The sequence below is a fragment of the Rhipicephalus microplus genome, chromosome 5, assembly GCF_043290135.1.
Source record: "Rhipicephalus microplus isolate Deutch F79 chromosome 5, USDA_Rmic, whole genome shotgun sequence".
Classification (NCBI taxonomy): domain Eukaryota; kingdom Metazoa; phylum Arthropoda; class Arachnida; order Ixodida; family Ixodidae; genus Rhipicephalus; species Rhipicephalus microplus.
In genome coordinates this window covers 111,816,444-111,828,756 of record NC_134704.1, presented here as the reverse complement: position 1 = coordinate 111,828,756, position 12,313 = coordinate 111,816,444, and the positions used below count along the sequence as shown (strand labels likewise).

Genomic DNA, 12,313 nt, shown 5'->3' with positions numbered 1-12,313 from the left:
ATACATATTAAATCACTTGCGTCAGGTAAACCAGGGCTGTCTGCCATCTAAAAAATTCTGGTAACATCGCAATCAGAACAACAGCCACCCCTATAGTTTATTGTAGACGGGTAGTAATAACTTTATCCGTGGGGTACTGAATTTAGATAACTCCTAATTTAGGGAAACCCGGAAATGGCGAGGTGGTCATCATATGCAGTTAAAGAGCGGGCTGGAGGTAGGGCAATGATAAAATGATATCCAGAAAGTTGTTGTCTGAGAATTTGAATTCAGGAGACCAATAAGCAGAGGAAGCATTTACTATCGGCACATCAGAGCCCGAGCTGGAAAAATGCGGTGTCATGCACATGACTGCAGGTCACCTTCAGGTGAAACTTACTCGACGCCGGAAGCAACGCTACTAGATTAGCTTCAGTTTGAAAACTTCGCGTCGGCGCGTGACCCCTTTCCGTCTCCCGACGTGTGGTGGCGCTCGCCACACGCTCGGCCCGGCTTCCCGGCTCGTCGAAGCACGTTGCACCAACCAATTTTGTTGGTGTTGTTGTGGTGTGCTTTGTTCACGTGCTTTGTTCACGTGCTTTGTTCATCTTGTTCGAGTCGTTTGACATTATAAGTGGCGTTGTATCGTGACCAACCGACATGCCGCGTTGTTTCGTAACCGGCTGCAAAAGCGGTTACGAGTCTCAAAGATCTGCCGAGAAGCGGCATTTCTTCCGGGCGCCTAGAGATTCTTAACGTCTTCAAGTGTGGCAGCGTGCGATTCCACGACTGCACAAGCAGCTCACAAGTTCTTGCGTTGTGTGCGATCTCCATTTCGAGGACAGTCACTTAGTGAAGGAGTTCGTGCACAACCTAAACGGGGACGTTGTTATCATTCCGCGTGACAATGGGGCGCTCAAGGACGACGCTGTTCCCCGCTTGTTCCCTAACTGCCCTTCATACCTTTCGAAACCGGCGCGGAAACGTAAGCAACCAGCTGTGCGGAGGGCACCTCCCGTTAAGGTGTGCAAAAGGCAAGGTGATGGCGATGTTACAAGCCTGTGTGATGATGGAAGTAACTCCCATGTGTGTGGAGCTATCGCGTCGCTCTACAGCGAGCTCGTGGATTTGGCAAAAACAAACCAGAAAGTTCAAGGCTGGTCTCTCGAAGTTGTTGACGCCAGTGTTGTTGTGTACAAGCTCAAAATGTAAAATGCTGTGCCTAGGGTTGATAAGGCTGTTGTAGTGTCTAGGACACTTGCTGTTTCTGTGAGTGCCAATGGGCGACTTGTGCCGTCCGTAGTGTACGCCAAAGATGAAAATGTTGACGTGAAGACAGCTAGTTGAAGAATTTAAGTGTTTGCTTGGGTATGCAGAGAAATCGAAGTTCTGTAAAGGCTGCCCTACGAAGTTGTACCCTTTTATATCGAAAAGCTCAGTGGCTACCCAGGATGGCAACACATGGCGACGAGAAACGTGCGCAACTCTGTCCTTAAAGTCAACGTGTCATGAATGCAAGCTGCTAGGCAAGCTGTTTTCGCAGCGCATGAACAGGTAAAACACAGTAAACCTAGGCAAAAGAGCACTCAGATGAAAGTGCTACGGCGCAAGGCTATTCGTGCTACTTTGAAACAAGAAAAGGCAAGGCAGGATATTCTCCTCATGAAGAAGCAGCTCCGCACATTGTCGTATTCAAAGATTAATGAAGTTCTTCAAATACTTCCAAGTAAGCAGAAACTTGTGTTCAAAACTGCCTTCATGGCAGCAAAAGCAAAATCAAAGCTTGGAAGGCGCTATGACCAAGAGTGGCTGATGATGTGCCTCCTCCTTCAAATCTTCTGTTCGAAGGGGTAAAGTTTAATATCTGATATGCAGTTGCTGCCACTTCGAATTAAAGCGCGATTGCGTCAAATAATCAGTGGAATACCGTGTAAATATGGCTACAAACAAGTAGCACTGAGGTGCATCGAGGAGCACCTAAATGACAAGAGCCATCTGAGGCATTGTGGTGTGCTTCTCGTTGATGAGATTAAACTAAAGCAGGCCGTAGCATTCAACAAAGCCTCCTACAAAATGGATGGATTTGTGGACTATGGTGATGAGCAAGTGACAGGCATGGATCAGCTTGCGGATCATGGGCTAGTACTCATGTATGTCCCGCTTTTTGAAGACTGGGTACAGCCTATTGCTACATTTGCCACCAAAGGAGCTGCACCAGGAAAAGTCCTGTCCAAGATTGTAATCAGTGCTGTCATACAACTCCACAAACATGGTGCTTCTGTGCTGGCCATCATAAGTGACGTAGCTGGCAATAACCGCTCCATGTGGAGCAAGCTCGGAATATCTGGAAAATTGGATTCTGCATGTCACTTCATCGAGCACTCCTTCCTTGGAACCATCGCAGAATATCTATTTTATCTGTGATATCCCATATGTCACCAAGTGTATCCGAAATCACTTAAAGAAACACACCTTCGGAATGGTAAGAGCAAATAGCGCACTACAAATGAACAAACCTTTAACTACATGTTCTCTCTCTTTCAGGCGGGTGTTCATCAAATCAATTTTCAACATTACGTTACTCTTTATGAAACAGAGAAGAACAAGCAATTACGAGTGGTGCCCAAGCTGACAAGAGCTCATGTGGCTCCCGACAACCTCCGTAAAATGAGCGTCCGTCTTGCTACACAGGTATAGTTCTCAATGCATGATATTTGCCTGCCAATTTTGAAAAGATAGGTGCTCTTTTATGAAAAAGAAAAAAATTTCATTCATCCAACAGCAGCACAAAGCCATAAAAGAAGTATTTTTCCCACTTTCTCAGAATTGCAGCTTCAGTAGACCAGGGCAAACTTTAATAAAACTACGATGCTGTCTGTGAGGTTTATTTTGTACGCAATTGTCCACCTAACAGTAAAACCAAGCTGCAACTCAAATGAGACGCTTGTCCAGCTTGCGGATTTCTACAGAACTGATATGCCAAGCATTTCTTTGACAGCTCCTCAGCTGTTCTACATCACTTGGAATCAAAGTGTACCGAGAAGCAAAAGTGCCATGCTTCGAACAAAGCGAAGAAACAGAAGCATTCACCAAAATCATCAATGACCTTTTTGATGCCTTGAATGTCAAGTTGCCGTTCCAAGGAATCAGACCGGGCTCAGAAAAAAAATACAGGTGATAAATCTGCTCGTTTTATTTGCTTCATTATGTCTTCAGCTCGTGTTAAATCTGTTCCAATTTCTGCTAAAACTTTTGCCCATATCCCTCTTTATGCCATTCATCTTTAAGTCATCAAAGATTTTTTGGCTCTCCTTAATATGACCGAGAGAAATGCTGTCTGCAGTGGCCTGAAGCTTTTTGCATCATAGATGACGACAGAGGCTATGTGGGTAACTTTGCTGTCAACACTTGACATCATTGAATACTTGTTTGACCAGGGTGCTCACTATAAATTGACAGCTAAGCTTAACAAAGATCCTCTAGAGGTCAGTGCGAAAGCTGTGTTTATTCAAGTTCAATAGAACTGACAGATTTCTTTTACTTTTTTCAGCGCCACTTCGGATTAGTGCGGTCATTTGGTGGCGATGAATCACATTCAAAAGTCGTCAACTTCACACAAATATTCCGACCTCTGAGTTCGTACATACCGATCAAAACAGCTCTGCTCGGGAGCGTGGAAGGCGCACCAAGTGCTGTGCTTGTTGGTGTTCAAGAAACCTTGAGAAGGAAGAAAGAAGACGGTAGCTTGAATAAGGCCAAGTTGTGTGATACGATTGAGGCTAGGATGCGTGACTTAACCAAAGGGTTAGGAGACGCCCACCAGCACGAAGACAGCGACCACGTTGATTTGAAAGGAGAAGTAGTCGAGAGCATCCTGCACTGTTTGTCGGGATATGTGGTTCATAAATTCACAAAAACCACCACCTGCTCTTCGTGCATAGGAGACATAAGCTCCACTGAGCCAGATGTAGGCAAAGATGCTTACCTCACTATTTACAGAAGCTTCAACGAAGGGTCTTTGAAACATCATTCGAGAAAAATGCTGCACATTGTGAAAATTGTGAACCACGCAGTTTCACATTCCTTGAGCGGCGATCAAGTTACATCAGACATAATTTGGGACGTGCTTGATGAGCTGGAGATGGAGAACATCGATCGTTTTGGATGCGTGGAGCATGAGGCCGCCTTTACATGCCAGGTGCTGAATTTTGTTATAGTTACCAGGATTCACTTCTTTGCTAGGAATGTCAATCGTCGCCTTGAGAATAGCGAGAAAGCTGCCGTGGCAAATAAAAAGGCCCGTTTGCTGTAGATAAATGCGTCATCCATGGCTAAGTGGGCGCATAAAATTTTTTGTACTTTTCCAGAGCAATAAATCACTTTGTTGAATCAAAGCACAAGCTCTCTTTCATTCATTCGTCTAGACTCCCGAACAAGCAACAAATACGCGAAATGAACACGGAGTCTCGTAACTTACGCAAAGATGGGAAACATCGCTGGCTATGTTCTCAAATAAACAACTTCACTAGGAGACACAGAAATAACAAACGAGATTCGCTAATTTTGTGTTGAGCAGTTTAACTGAACGTCTAACGGGCAATTAAAGCTCACTAGCACGTCAGTCCATACCCTCGCATCGCTCTTCGCATTACCGCAGATGTGTGTTTAAGGTAGATTAGTCGCCATGCCTGAGGTCTGTACTTCAATCTTATCGCGGAGGAAATACAAATTCACGTGTTGCAAACGAAACCCGCTCGGAGCAGGTGGCCGCACACAGCAGTGCAGTGGCAAGCGAACGCGGTTTTAGGGCCAAGAGAGGTGGCAGCGCCGCCCCGCGAGAGAAGACGGAAAGGGGACACATTCGCGCGCGCGGCCAGGGCGGAGCTGGCAAACTGAACTAATCTAGTAACGTTGGCAGGAAGCTACTCCCAAATATCATTGATGCACGCAATGCAAACGCATGCCCACATGAGGAAATTGAAGCACTTTTCACGGGACCATTGCCACACACTGCACCTGATGCTGCTAAAATGCACCAGCAACTTGTACGTAGTACTTTCATTATATTTTCAAAGAACGAACGCACAGCGGATTTGGAGAATTAATTTGAAGACCAGTGAGAGGCTCTCTTAGGGACGTAAGGCCCCTTAAAACCAGTTATGGTTGGTGAACTGTGGTCAGGCCATTACAGCACGAATTGGCTACCTGGAATGAGATGGTCATGCACCTTAGAAATCTAGATGTTAGAGCATAGTCAAAATTAAAATAATTTATTTTTCCACAATTTACAGTAATATTGTGGGCATCTTGGACAGCTTAAAGTTCATTCAAGATCGCCCGGAAAGGCCTTCGTCCTGAAGCATGCATGATGATCGTTACCGTCATGTAACAATTTGCACGAAAAGAAATATCGCCTGCACATTCCACACCTTTATACATCGAGGGCACACTGCGGGTCACATCCAAGCTTCGCAAACTAAACAACTGCAAATATTTAAGGAAACATGTTTTCGATTGTAAGATATATCAAACAGTTGGTTCTATCCAAATTGTTTCATGTAAATTTTATTGAAATGACAATGGCAGTTATAAGGAAAGCTGCTACACTGATAATTTTTTAACATTAATATTAGGCGAATATAAACTATAAAAATACTTTCGACATTTATAAAGTATTTTATTTCCAACGCAGCCTACATAATACGAGAAATTCTTTTTGGAAGAAATAAAACAACAAAAACATAATATTCATAACCAAGATCGATTCCTAATGCAGGAACGGCGTTTCTTATGAAGAAAAAAAAACACCCAAATAGCGCAATCGCCCATCAAAATGTTGTTTATTCTTTATATACCAACAAACGAGGAAAATTATACCGCCATTAAATTTTGCGCATTTGAAAACATAGATATGAACACCATAGAGAAAACAAATCTCCTCAAGCTCCACGCGACGTGAACGTTGATGCGGTTGAAAGCAATTGCCTAATGGCTGGTGATGAAGCATTCCTTGATTGATTTCGAGCCAAGTTTTGTGAGGCAGATCGACTTCATTCAATAAAACGGATAGCTTTATCGGTGACGCTTGGGCATACTGGCCAGAAACGTCTGCCTCTGTCATGTCTGAAGTGTGGCCTAGGCGTCAGTTTCATCAAACGGGGATGCACACTTCGGTGTGCTCTACTGCTGAATGCAGTAAGCATAAGTGCACCAAATTAGAGCCTGTCTAACTAGGGGAATAGTTAAAGTGTGGCTCGCTGCGCATTCTTGGTAAAATGCCTCTAATTTTATTAAAACATTCAGCGAAGTGTCGTTGCGAAGAGCAAAGCTAGGAACTTGAAGTACTGCAGAATTTTATAGATGAAGACAAGTTTTCCTAGCAGGCAACACTTGCGTCTTATTGTGGCACACGCATCTTTTCACGACCGTTGACTGATCAACTTGTCTGGCTTCGTCTATGCCTCGGCGAGACAGGTGTTTCATACAAAACACTTGTTGCAATCGTGTGCGGGCTATATGTGTATTAAGATGCGATTCTGCAATTTCTGGCCGTTCAAGAACGTTTCGGAATTGGTGCACTGCATGGCATGCCTTTTTGTTGTGCTTGCCATTGCAACACGGACTAATCGAGAACCCCGCAGTTCAAAAAGTGTCTCGAGGATGGGCGTATTGTGTGTCAGATGATGCAGTAAATAGATCTATGCAGCCATAGCAGACACTATATATATGTGTGTTTCGGATTCGGACATCAATAAATATTTTGATCGGCATAACACGTCAACAATGCAAGTTATCTCTGTAGGCTTCATATATGCAGTATGGCAAACTACCTGCTGGCTGCATTAGTAGCTCTAAAGCCTTGTTATGCGAAAGTTTTTCGCACTTGCTAGTATAATAATGACAATATTCTGAAGTAATATAGTAAAGGGTGGAACTAGTACTAAAAAGACAATCGCTGTGCTACATGAAATAGCCGTACGATGAGTACAGCCTCAGCATACTTCCGCATGAAATGCTACGCTCGCACAGCAGAAACTGACTTCTATGGAAATGGAAGTCGTCCAAGAAGTATACCAAATGATCAAGAAACAAAGTACAAGGAAATCTATCCATCAACAATGACGTTTGTCACTCACGCTTTTTGGTGGCACCGAGGCAGATGTTTCTCGTGAACGCTCACTGTATTGCAGAAGCCCTAAAAGAATTGCTTTCTTCAACAAGTGTCCTTATGTGCTTGGCGATAGATATACTGACTTTTATGTTTTATATTTCTAAAGGATGTCGCCTGACTTACTCATACGCATCGACGTCGGTTGGTTATTGCCTAATGATAGAATAAAGTTACCTCATAAAACGTGAATGCAAAATATGTGATTCATTTTGACTCATTCTCAAGAACAAACTAGTTCTAAGCACTTCCATTACTGATGGGAGCCCCCACTTAAATCGAGTAGAGTGTGAAAGGTATATCTGTAAGCTGCATTTTTTAAAGATTTGTGATAGTGAACTCTACATTAGATTTTTTAATTAACGCAATATTTGAACTTGCCGTCATTCAGAATGCTCCTCATGTTACCGGCACATGCAGGTTGTTTGTGCTATTTTGACATCCGGTAACAATAAAGCCCGTTGATTTTTCAGAACAAGCAATACAGGACTTAGGCCTGAGAGAACCCATGCTGACTACTGGGCTTCGTACAGCAAGGGCATTCGCCAAACCAGTTAACGCCGATCGTTTAGGTATGTTCTCGTTATCCCTGAATACTTTGAGCCGAACAAAATGTCTGGTAGTCTAGTACGAAAATGACGAAGCGGAGTTGTCATTCAACATAAATATAGACGAGCAAGCAATTATAGGTCTACTTGTATTAAGGGCATGGAGTTATTACAAATGAATTTACTATAAAATGAAATGAATTGAAGCACGTATGAATGGGGGTACCAAATCATGAAAGCCAGCGTTGTCTTACTGCTGAAGAAATAAATCGCAATAGCTACACTTTACTAATACAAGTGTACGAGGACAAAAGTTAGAAACTGATTGAAATGTTCAAATTACTATAAACATCTCCATAAAGCAATAAAACAATGAGATATGAATTGAAATCAAGCGACGATAAGACCACGGCATTCATAACAGCGTAAATCGGAATGGACGATACTCCAGTCAACAGCCATTGGTAAAAGCGAAAGTTTGTGTGACATGAGTTGTATAGGAGCGACTGTACTGCGAAAAGTACGGCTGATTTCAAGTGGATAACGGCTGCTAGAACTAGTCAAAATGCACAGAATGTTGGTAAGTAACATCTGGAGCAATAAGATTGGACGAATTGAAGAAATCCGATGGTTGTCAGATAAAGTAAGAAAGGAAACTTTGGAAACCCATTCGAGCGACGGTTGAGCTCAATTACAAATAAGTATGACTGCGATAGCAGTGCTGATGATTGATAAGAACGCTAGTTTTGCATAGTGTTTACATAGACTAAGGCAGAGTTCTCCGACACGTGATCTACGCTGCAAAATACTGTCTTGGTCTCCTATATTCTTTTTATTTTCCTAATAAGTATGCTCTTGAGCATGACTATAGTAAAGCATTTGTTTTGTAAAACACCCGCTTAGTCCGTTATGTGCAGAAACAAGACCATGAAAGAAAAACGATATACTTTGGAGTCGTAGCCCAAGCAATAGTCATATTGAAGATTAAAATGTGTATGTTGTTGGAACCATGATGCCAAGTCCACTTCACAAAAGACGCATATATTAGAAATGGGAAATGCCTTCTTAAAATGGCAACTTTAGTGAACATTTTGTACGAACTAACCTCTTTTTCCTGCTTTTACGTTCTCCTTTTTGATGGCCCTTCCGAGAAAAAAAAATTTTACTGCTGCCCTCTAGTTGAGGTGAGTTGTACACGCCCTAGTTAGATAAAATTATTAATAGCCATTACGTTACCTATGGCTCCATGTTCGGTTGACAATGACGGTTGTTTACTCGTAATTCTTATCGTGGATAGAAGGCAAGCATCACGTGGATTTCCCATTACTTTTTTTAAACTGCTGGTGATACGAAACTAGCCCTAGCTTGAGATACCAAACTTCTTACAGATGCCTAAACCTGCAATATTTCAGGTTGGCAATTTGACAGTTGTTAATTGACTTCTCTTCTGCACGGGAGTTCGCATTACTTGATGCCGCAAAGGTTGAGAATGTGTAATCAACTAAGACAGTGTTTTTTTTTTGTTTAGCACACTAACACTATACGACAGGTTTATGGTGAACCTCATACTTTGTAATTTCATCAACAGACCGCACAGGGTAGTGCTTCACTAGCTACCTGAAAAGTGCAACATTACGATGGCCGACAAAGCGAATTTTAGTACGAGTATACAGAAAGACATCTCCACTTCTATTTTGAGAATGAATGCAGTGCAGCACGATTGTGACCTTACTCGTAGTAACAGCTTGAAAAAATATGAAACCAAGGAATATTACCAAAATGTAGCGCGTTTAAAAAGCATAAAATCATTTCACGGAAGGTCATGATACAATATTCGCAATAGAAAAAGGTCTGCTGTTCCATAAACTTGTCCTTAGGCCATTCCGTGGGCCCCATCCAGGACACATAGATTGCAAAGAATTGCGTTGTAAACTTGTTTGTACATTTGCAAACCTAGTTAGAATGCGCGTGTTTGTACGCGCTGAAAATTCCTACTGTATAGTTTTTAATTATGCAGTGAATACACCACTATTTATTATTTGGTATTTGTGTTTTTTATTTATTATTTGTTTTTTTAGCATCAACGGACATAGACGCGCTCGTTAGGGTCGAATGAAATAAAAAAATCATGTATGGTAAAATTTCTTTGAATTCACCTATAATATTTCTTAGCTTGTTTTTTTTGCTGGCAGTATAAAACAACCGATCGAAAATAACATTCAGGCTGCAAAAACTATTTTGACCCTGAAATCGAGCACGCTCTGACGAGGCAAACGGTACAAGTAATAAAGGTGGTCGATCGCACACTTCTCACTTATATTCAATTCAAATGAGGACATAAAGCAAACAGAGGTATACTCTATACACTTCTTTATTTACTTTGCTTGTGTATAACGATCCCATTTCGCTACTTGAGAGGCAAAACGCCATTACTTCTAGAAAATCAAGAACTTGAAGATGTGCAATGCAAGCAAGTCTGTGAAGTTTGTGAAGGTTTGGAAGATAAAACGTGTTTCTCCGATGTGACGTCTTTTTGATTTGAGGTCATGCAGCTAACAACAATTACAACAAGAAATTTATAAGTAGTGCGTACCTGCTTTCCGAGCGTGAAAGGCTTCATGGGACGGTATTTTCTGGATGACTCCAGCAAGTCTGAAACTGGTGAGGGCATGTGCAGGGTCTTTGTTGACAAGATCGACTGCACTGCGGAACGCACTTTCGGAGTCACGCTCACTGTCCTCGAAAATGGCTCCTGCAAAAAAAAAATACATTCGCAAATTTATCGCGAGGGAGATGATGACCCAGAGGAAAGAATTCTAAGCACTGCCGCATTCAGGGTTCATAATTCTGGTGGAACCAACACAAATCCGCCTTCTTCCTTGCGTGAGGCTAATATGCGCCACCTTTGGGCTTTCGTTACTGTAACATGAGGTTTTTTATTAGGTTTTGCGTATCCAATATTGTGGCTGGATGTAGTCACAGTTCGATTGAAAATATTAATATCAAAAAACCAAGAAGTGAGGCGCATATTGTGAAAACGCTGTTTTAACGCATGCAGAATGTTTGGCTTAAACATAAATATTTCATCAGACAGTGGATATAAAACTGACGGTACGAGGCAAAAATGGGCGGTACTAGCTCGGCTGCCAAACTATACATTTGAACGCGATGGCTTTATTTCCCATCAGCTACTTCATTTCTCGCATTATGTGCGGAGCTTGTTGTTCATTATGTTATGAACTTAAAGTTGGTAATTTTCATACCACACTCGACATCATACAATTTCCAAGAATAGAAATGTCTGTACTTGACGTGAGTGTTCCTCTGATATAATGAACCATCCTTGCTATATTATGGTGCTCCCAGTGTATCCGCTTTTTCTGCTCATAATTTTTCAAAGAATATTGAACACCTTCAGAAGAATTGGGCGCAAAAGTTTATTACAACATGCTATCAGAACACCTCCAATTCTGACGGCTCAGCTTAATTCTGATCTGTAATTAAACCATATTTGGACAAAATAAAAACCCAGATATCATTATAATACGATGATGAACAACCGTGTATAGAATAACCATGCTTAGTAATCTATAAGCAAGGGAGTGGTGGGAACTGGAAGTCAGTATGAGGAGGAGTGATCTCAGGAAGAACAAAAAGAGTAAAGCACAGAATACATATGCAAGGTTTAAGACAGGAATAACCGTGAATATAACAACCATGTTTATCAGGGTACAATTAAAAGTGGACAATAGAAGAAAAGGTAAAGTAAACGCAGGGAGAAGCAACGTGAGAAAAAGGGTGTAAACAGCATTGGGAATGTGACGTATAGTATCGCCACTCTCGTAAAGCGCAGCAAAGAAAACGGAAAATGCGTTGAAAATTGCAGGTTTCGTGGAGGGGGAAGTAAATGAGGACGAGAAAGAGAGAAATAAGAATGGTAGAAAGAAACCATAATATAGCTATGAATGGTGTCCCACAGAAAAAAAAAACACGTATGTCCAGGCATGCATAGTATTATACAGTAAGCTAGTGGGAAAGGGAAGGGATTGTGAGTGGGAGACAAACTGGAAAGAAAGAAGGTAAAGCACGACCTAGCAAAGTAGGGCGTCACGCAGGAAACATCATGTATAATTGCACACATATTTGGATGAAGTTGCACTTGTCTATCTCGGTACCTAGGAGCACGAAACATAGAAGACACGAGAAAAAGTTGGAAAAGGAGCGTAGGTGAGTGGTTGGGGAGGGTGGAGCATAACATACCCATGCATACTATAGCGCAACGTGAGGTCAGAAAGGGAGGTTAGACAAAGGAGTAGCGATGCGAAGAATAGAAAGGCGGTTAGCACTAGAGGAAAGTTAGGCATAGCGTAGTCTTGTATGGTATAGTCCAGTGAGCGGTGGAATAGAGGAGTGGTATCAATTGAGGATGGAAAAAAAAGGCTCCAGTATTTTTTGAAATACTTGGCGTAGTAAAGTACAGGTCCGGCATCGCTTGTACTAGGAACTTCAGAGTTTCTTACACTACGATTAACACGTTCGTAACTTGTCCCCATATCCCATGCGTGAGAAGTCCAATGTTCTTTAAATGTATTCAGGGCGACATCGTTCTCTGTGCAAC

General features: G+C 42.0%; 1 protein-coding gene and 1 pseudogene across 1 annotated transcript in view; one reads left to right on the top strand and one right to left on the bottom strand.

The window, feature by feature from the left end:
* The window catches only part of LOC142817536 (glutamate receptor ionotropic, kainate 2-like), a 30,284-nt gene extending 18,325 nt beyond the window's left edge, over positions 1 to 11,959 (bottom strand). The window contains exons 1-2 of the mRNA XM_075894567.1: positions 11,956 to 11,959; positions 10,289 to 10,447 (exon numbers count right to left, since the gene is read on the bottom strand). Of these exons, the coding sequence (XP_075750682.1) occupies positions 10,289 to 10,447; positions 11,956 to 11,959 (163 nt within the window). The remainder of the gene's footprint in view (positions 1 to 10,288; positions 10,448 to 11,955) is intronic.
* On the top strand, positions 640 to 4,291 carry LOC142817347 (uncharacterized; annotated as a pseudogene).
* Positions 11,960 to 12,313: the final 354 nt, after the last annotated feature.